The 7,442-nt window shown below is 72.4% G+C and overlaps 1 protein-coding gene across 2 annotated transcripts; it reads left to right on the forward strand.

Annotated features, from left to right (window-relative positions):
• Positions 1-569: 569 nt before the first annotated feature.
• Positions 570-5,536, forward strand: PHYHIP (phytanoyl-CoA 2-hydroxylase interacting protein). Of its 2 annotated transcripts, XM_026122407.2 has the most exons (5): positions 570-955; positions 2,370-2,553; positions 3,289-3,463; positions 3,810-3,927; positions 4,017-5,536. In XM_026122407.2, exons 1-5 carry the CDS (start codon positions 645-647, stop codon positions 4,549-4,551), a joined length of 1,323 nt encoding a protein of 440 aa, XP_025978192.2. In that variant the 5' UTR covers positions 570-644; the 3' UTR covers positions 4,552-5,536. The 2 variants fall into 2 exon arrangements, with proteins under 2 accessions (XP_025978192.2, XP_064353756.1); XM_064497686.1 differs by lacking the exon at positions 570-955 and having other exon boundaries at positions 2,247-2,553.
• The last annotated feature ends 1,906 nt before the right edge of the window (positions 5,537-7,442 follow it).

The raw sequence follows: 7,442 nt of genomic DNA on the forward strand, positions 1-7,442 counted from the left end.
CCATCTTTGAGTAGGGCAGCGCCCGGCCCCATGCTGAAGGCGGCGGCGCCATCTTGGTGCCGGGCAGTGCCCGGCCAGTGCGACTGTGAGCAGTGGGACAGTGCGGGGTCAGCCACCCACCAGTGCTCCCAGTGCCCCCCCAGAGCAGCAGGGCGCCCGGCGTCCTGCCACCCCCCGCCAGCAGTGGGTCCATGCCCAGAGCAGGAAGCTGCTCTGATTCCCAGTTGCATGTTGAGGGGACATGAGTCCGCGTGTGCATGCACGCACATGCATGTGTGTGTATGCACATGTGTGTGTGTGCATGCACATGCATGTGTCTGCATGACCACGCATGTGCATGTGCATGACCACGCATGTGCGTGCATGACCATGCATGTGTGTGCGCAAACATGCACGTGTATGTGCGTGTGCATGCACACACATGCATGCCCACGAGCGGTGGGGTCGGGTGGGAGGCAGCAGGCTCTGCCGCCCACCTCCTCGCAGGCCCAGGGCCAGGCCTGCCTCCCCCGGGGCACCGGGCACCCGCGCGTCCCTCCTCCCCGCCCCGCGCGCACCCGTGGCCGCCCCCGCGGCCTCGCCTCCCGCTCCCACGGCTGTCCCCGCTCCGCTCGCAGGCAGGCGACGTGTTTGCTCATCACCTGATGCTTTGCAGCCTGACACCCGATTGGCAGAGCAGGGTTTTCCCCCCTCTCCTCCACGCTGCTTGGATTTTTTTTCCTTTTTTTTTACCCTCCTCTTTAGGGTGTTTGCTATTTCCGAGCTGGCTGGGAGGATCTGAGCAGCAGCAGTCGCAGCAGCAGCCGGCGGCAGGAGGACGAGCATCCACCGGGAATCGTGCGAGCCGCCGCGGCCCGTCGCAGCCCCCGCGGCCGAGTTCGGCCCCGGCAGCGCAGCCTGCCCTGCCGTGCCCCGCCGGCTCCCTTCGCCCCCGGCAGCCCTCCCGTGCCGCCAGGTAAGGCCGCTCGCCCGCGCCTTGCTGCCGTGCGGCTCCGGCTGCGCCCGGGGCTGCACGGACGCCCCTGCCCCTTGGCCCTGCCGGGGCTCCCTCCAAGGATGCTCGGTGGCACGAGGGAGGACGGTGCACGGGAACCGCGATCCGGCTGCAAAACCGGCGAGGGCGGCCGAGCCCCGCTTGTGGTCCCCGTGGGAACGACCGTCTCCGGCGGGAGCCTGCGGGACTGGGCTGTGCCGGGCTGCGGGAGCAGGCGCGTGCCCGGCGTGGGAGCGCGGAGACGTACACACGGGGGGGTGTGCGGGGGCACCCGTGGGCGCCCGGGTGCGGGGGACCCGTCGGCCACGGGCGTGGGTGCACACGCAGATGCCGCGTTGCGTTTGCAATGCCGCGTGGGGCTGGGGGGGGCTGCATGCCTGAACCGGCACGCGTGGGCGGCCGTGTGCACGCGTGTGCACGCGTGAGCGGCAGCGCGTGCACCCCGGCGAGGGCCGTGCGCCAGCGGGAGTGTGCCGGGGGGCTGCGGGGTGGGGGGGCAGAGCCGGGCGCTGCTCTGCTGCGGCGCATCCCCTGCTCCGTCCTCCCGGGCGCTGCCAAGGTGCCCCGAGAGACCAGACGGTCTCCCTGCACCCGCCTCCGCTGCACCCGTGCATGTGCCGGCAGGGCCCTGTCCTCCCCAGGCGCAGCCGGGTGCAACCCCCCTGTGCACGGCGGGGCTCGGTCCCTGCACCCGGGCTGCGGGTGCCCCCCCCCGCCGCCCGCCCCTGCGCGTGGGGGAGCTGCAGGCAAGTCGTGACGAAGTTGGCGCCGCGCTCCTCGGCCGCCGCGTGCTCCACGGAGCTAAAAATGGCCCGGAGCAGCCTGCGGAGCGGCGCCGGCCCGGTCAGAGCCCGCTGTGCCGCTCGGGGAGACCTTGGCGGCGCGGGAAGGACGCGGGTGCACGGGCGGCGGCTCAAAATAAAAGCAGAATTGCAGATGCACCGTTGCAGCGGGCGGGGGGGGGGGACATGCACACGAAGCCAGGGGCTGGCAGAGCTGGCTGGAGCGAACGGGGAAACTGAGGCAGGGAGCGGCGGCCGGCCCTTTGCACGCCCTCGCCCCGGCTCCCAGCGCTCCCGCCGCTCCTCCTGTTTTCCTTTCCCCACCCGGTGTTGAGCAAACCCGGGGCGGCCGCGAGAACCGCCCGCTGGCAGCGTGCCGGGGCTCCCGGCGGGGCCGAGGCGGCTCGGGGGGCTCCGGCTGCGCCCGCCGCAGCGCCTCTCTCCGCGCACGCGCCTCTCCTGGCTGCCGGCCCCTTCCCTCCCCGGTGCCATCTGCTCAGCAGCGGGGCGCGCGCGAGGGCTGGCGCCGGGCTCGCGGGGGTGGTTGCCCGCCCGCAGCCGCCGCCGCGCCGCGCTGATCCCCGCGCCCGCAGGAGCCCCGCGGCCCCGGCCATGGAGCTGCTCTCCACCCCCAAAAACATCGAGATCAACAACATCACCTGCGACTCCTTCCGCATCTCCTGGGCCATGGACAAGGGCGACCTGGAGAGGGTCACCCACTACTTCATCGACCTCAACAAGAAGGAGAACAAGAACTCCAACAAGTTCAAGCACCGGGTGAGCCGGGGACCGAGCGGTCCCCCGCGGACGCTCGGGAGGGGAGGGATGGGGAGAGCGGCGGGAGCCCGGCGGGAGCCCCGAAGGCTGGAGCCGCCGCGCGGAACCGGGACCCCGCGAGCCGGCACGCCGGAGACGCAGCCGGCCGCTTGCACTGCTATCGCTCTGGAACGGAGTCGCTAATTTGGGACTCTTTTAGCAGCATGGTTGCCACGGTGATGCTATTTAATGTTTAACATTATTTTTTTCCCCTCCCCGATAATAAGCGGGTTTTTTTCCTTCCCCGTGTCTCCCGACTTCGGCATTCGCCGTTGCCACAGAAACGGCTCTGCACTGCGGAGCTGCGCGGCGGCCTCTTGACACGGCCGCTGGCTCCGTGCGGAGGCTCGGGGAGCCCTTCGCCCCCGGTGTCGGGGCAGAGGTGCCCGGGGCCGACGCCGAGGCGTCGTTGCACGGGGCCGGCATGCAAACTGCAGTGACGGGCTGCAGAAATGCATCCTCGCTGGGGCCCAGCGCGGCCCCCGTGCCCTGCAGAGGGGAAGTGCTGGCTAGCAAAGCGTCCTGCCCACCCTGGGACACGCCGTGCCCCGTCCCTGCAGCGCCGGTGGCAGATACCGCGGTGTTTTGCGGTATTTACCCAGCGGCGTCGCAGGGATGGGCGCTGCGCGGGGGGATGCGGCGGCACCGGCCCGGCGCCGCTCCGCGCGTGCCGTGACTCTCTCCCGCTCCGAGCAGGACGTGCCCACCAAGCTGGTGGCCAAGGCGGTGCCGCTGCCCATGACGGTGCGGGGCCACTGGTTCCTGAGCCCGCGCACCGAGTACAGCGTGGCGGTGCAGACGGCCGTGAAGCAGAGCGACGGCGAGTACCTGGTGTCCGGCTGGAGCGAGACGGTGGAGTTCTGCACCGGGGGTGAGCGCTGCCAGCCGCCCCGCGCCACCGGGAAGGGGGGGGAAGGCAGGGAGCTGCCGGCGGGGGACCGGGAAGGCAGAGCGGAGCCTGCCAGCACGGGGGCCGCGGGAGGACGGGGGCGAAGCCGAGAGCTGGCGCAACCCGGTCCGGTTGGAGCGGCAGCTGGAGAGTGGGAGGCGAGAGGGGTGGGAACGGGAGCGCCGGCGGGGAAGGGCCGGGCCGCGGAGGGGAGCCAGCGTGGGAGGGAGCCGGCTGCAGCCCGGTGCCCGGGAGGCATCCGGGGGGCTCGGGAGCGGCGGGGCGCTGCCGGCCTGACCCCCCCCGTGCCCGTCCCGCGGCTGCCCAGACTACGCCAAGGAGCACCTGGCCCAGCTGCAGGAGAAGGCCGAGCTCATCGCCGGGCGCATGCTGCGCTTCTCCGTCTTCTACCGTAACCAGCACAAGGAGTATTTCCAGCACGTCAGGTACCCCCCACCCCGCTCCCCGTGGTGCCGAGCCGGCGCGGTCCTCGCCGGGCCCCCGCCGACGCGGCCCCTCTGCTCCGCGCGCGCAGGATGCACTGCGGGAACGTGATGAAGCCGTCGCTGAAGGACAACAGCGGCAGCCACGGCTCGCCCACCAGCGGCATGCTGCACGGCATCTTCTTCAGCTGCAACACCGAGTTCAACACCGGGCAGCCCCCCCAGGACTCGCCCTACGGCCGCTACCGCTTCCAGATCCCGGCGCAGCGCCTCTTCAACCCCAACACCAACCTCTACTTCGCGGACTTCTACTGCATGTACACCGCCTACCACTACGTCGTGCTGGTGCTGGCGCCCCAGGGCTCCTCGGGGGACCACTTCTGCCGGGAGCGCCTGCCCCAGCTGGACATTGCCTGCAACAAGTTCCTGACGTGCTGCGTGGAGGACGGGGAGCTGGTGTACCGCCACGCGCAGGACAGCATCCTGGAGGTCATATACACCGAGCCCGTGGACCTCGGCCTCGGCGTGCTGGGCGAGATCAGCGGCCACCAGCTCATGAGCCTCTCCACCGCCAACGCCAAAAAGGACCCGAGCTGCAAGACGTGCAACATCAGCGTGGGGCGCTAGGCGCCCAGGCCGGGGGGGACGGGGAGGGAGGCCCCCACCGCGGGCGCTTCTGCAACGGACGCGGCCGGACGCAGGACGGGGCCGGCGGGTGTAAATAGCATGTTGACTGCTCGGAGAAGGACCCCGCGGGATGCTCAGAGCAGGGACGCTAAGCCAGCAGCGCTCTGGGCCCCCGGAGAGGAAGCCTTCACCTCCTGGACTGGCTGACCAGCATCTTCCTCGCTCGTGCCCCACGTCGGCGCTGACCCCCGGGCCCCTTGCATCGCCCCGTCCCTCGCTGCGGGGCCCCCCCAGCCTCGCCCACGCCCCGCCGCAAAGCTCAGCTCCGGGGACCGAGCACCGCCGCCGGCCCTGCTCTCGTCCCCGGGCTGCGCGCTGCCCCCGGGGGGGACGGCGGAGAGGCTCCCATGCCCCCGGCCTGCCTCCGGGCCCCAGCAAAGCACAAGGGACTGCAGCCGCGCTCGACCCCGGACTCAGCCGCAGCCCGGCGATGCCGAGCGCCCCGACGCCTGCATCTCCGCGCCTCGTCCCCGGGGACCCCCGAGGATGTTGCCGCCGCCTTCGCCTGCAGAAATAGGAGCGTGCGCGTGTGCTGCTGCTCGGGCTGGGGAGCGTGGGCAGGGCCCCCCCGCGCCCTGCCGCCGGCGGTGCTTTCGGGCCGCAGCCGTGGCAGCCTCGTCCGCAGCGCGGGGGACCGCCAGCGCCCCGCCGCGTCGTGCAGCCAGCCGTGCCGTGTCCGCTGTGTGCTCTAGCCGTCGTTGTGCCGTGAGTGCCGCCGCCAGGGCTCGCTTACCACTTCCCCAGCCCCCCCGGGCACCCGGGGAGCGAGCGGGGGGCCGCGCCGGCCCCGTCCCCCCCGCATGAGCCCCGGGCGCTGCGTATCCCCTGCACGCTGTAACGCTGGAACAGAGCATCCCCGTCCCCGAGCCTCCCCGTGCTGTGCTGTGCTGGCGGTGTGTCAATAAACTGTGTGCAGTCGCCGCGGGCCATGTCGCGCTGGTCTTTGCCCCGGGGGCCCCTGCTTCGGCTGGGGGGGGGGGGGGACGGGGTGGGTGCAGACGGTGGGGCTGGGGGGGACACGCAGGGACCATCGGCTGCCAGCTGCCCTCGCCCAGCCCTGGGGCAGCCGGCAAGCCCTGAGCAGCTGGGGAGGGGGGGCTGCAAACTCCCTGGACGGAGAGCCCTCGCGTGCATTGCTCTCCAGCCTGGGCGGGCAACTCCGGGGGGTCCCTGACACCCAAAAACCTCCCCCAGCTCCAGCCAAGACAGCACTCTGCACACAGAGACCGTTGCACGCTGAAGATTTCAGAGAGCGGCTTTGAAAAGCAGCCCCCCCCGCAGCTGCGGGACCCCAGGTGCCACCAGCCCGCGAGCGGAGCGGCCGGCCGCCCTCCTCCCTCCCCGCGGGGCTCAGGCTCCCGCTGCAAGTCGGGCGAACGCAGAGCAGAGCTGCCACGCCGGAGCCCTCGTGCTGGCGTTATCCCATTATCCCCAGAACATTGCAGGAAACACGAGGAAAAGGAAACCTGGTGCCTGGGCTCTCCCTGCCAGGCAACGCGCACAGGCCACTGGGTGTGAAGCCCCCGCCACCAGCTTTGCCGGGGGGCTCGAGACACGAGGCAAAGCAGAGGGGCGCAGGGGCGAGCACCCCCTCCGTCGCGCTTACCTGCGGTGCTCAGCATCGCCCGGCGGGCTGAGCGCCTTAGCCGGAAGCTACCGCCTGCCGCGGGGCCGGGGGACCAGGGCTGCGCGGGAGCAGCCGGCTCGCTGCAGGGCAGAGCCAAGCAATGCTGCCTGCCTCCAGGAGAGGGGGCCCGGCCTCCCCCTCCTTAAGGGCCGGCGAGCGCTGCAATTAGCTGATTGCGCTGCTGCTTCAGCTGCGCCTGGGGATTGACTGACAGGTCCCGGGGGAGGCCGGCCGGCTGCGGCGTGGGCATGCTGCCGCGTGCATCCCGGGCGGCATCCCCCTCCCTGGGCTGCATCCCACCCCCTGGGCTGCATCCCACCCCCTGGGCTGCATCCCCCCAGATTGCATCCCCCAGGGACCCGAAGCGCAGGGCGAGGCCGGAGGGAGCCGGCGTGCCGTGGGCGAGCACCGCGCCGCGGGCGTGCGGAGCGGAGCAGCGCCTTGGCGGCTCCCGGCTCTGGCAGATGGCTGGCACAGGGCCGCCCGCGCGTGCCAGGGCTGACGACGCACTCGAGCCAGCGCAGGGTCCGGCCGCCACGGCCAGGCTTTGATTGCATTTCACGGATAGGTTTCGCGGGACAGCAGCCAGCTCTGCAGGCCGTCCCACCACCCGGCACCCCCCGCTTTGCGCTTGCCCTGCGTCTCCTCTCCCCCGGCGCCGGCTCCGCGCTGGCACGCGACGCCCTTGGGGAGCCGCCGGCCGCCGTGCGCTGTCCCCTTCTGCCCGGCGCCGGGCTGCTCCCCGCCGGGCCCCTTCCGTCCGCCGGACGCCTCCACCGCGGCCCCATCTGCCGCCGGCACCGCGGGGCTCGGGCAGGGCTCCCGCATGGCCCCCCCGCCCCGGCCAGGCACAGCGTCGCTGGCACCTGCAGCAGCAGGGTGATGGGCACGGCCCGCGGCCAAGCCTGGCACCGCGCGCCCTTCCTCTTCCTCCCGCGCCATCCCGGCCTTCTGCTAGGAAAGGTGCCGCGGTGCCGGCGGGCAGCACGGCGTTTCCCGCGCCGGAGGGCAGCGCGGGACGGCCATGGGGCTCTGCGCCGGGGCCCGGTGGCGGATGGGGCCGCGCGGTGCTCGCGGGGGCCGGCGCCGCGGGGGCTCTGCACAACGACCCGGCCCGTGGAGAAGGCGGCGCCGATCCGGCCGGGGAGCTGCCTCGGGGTGCGCGGCGCCTGCTGCCATCTCTCCTCGGCCGGGCTCATGGCGC

Source organism: Dromaius novaehollandiae, chromosome 26 (genome assembly GCF_036370855.1).
Source record: "Dromaius novaehollandiae isolate bDroNov1 chromosome 26, bDroNov1.hap1, whole genome shotgun sequence".
Taxonomy (NCBI): Eukaryota; Metazoa; Chordata; class Aves; order Casuariiformes; family Dromaiidae; genus Dromaius; species Dromaius novaehollandiae.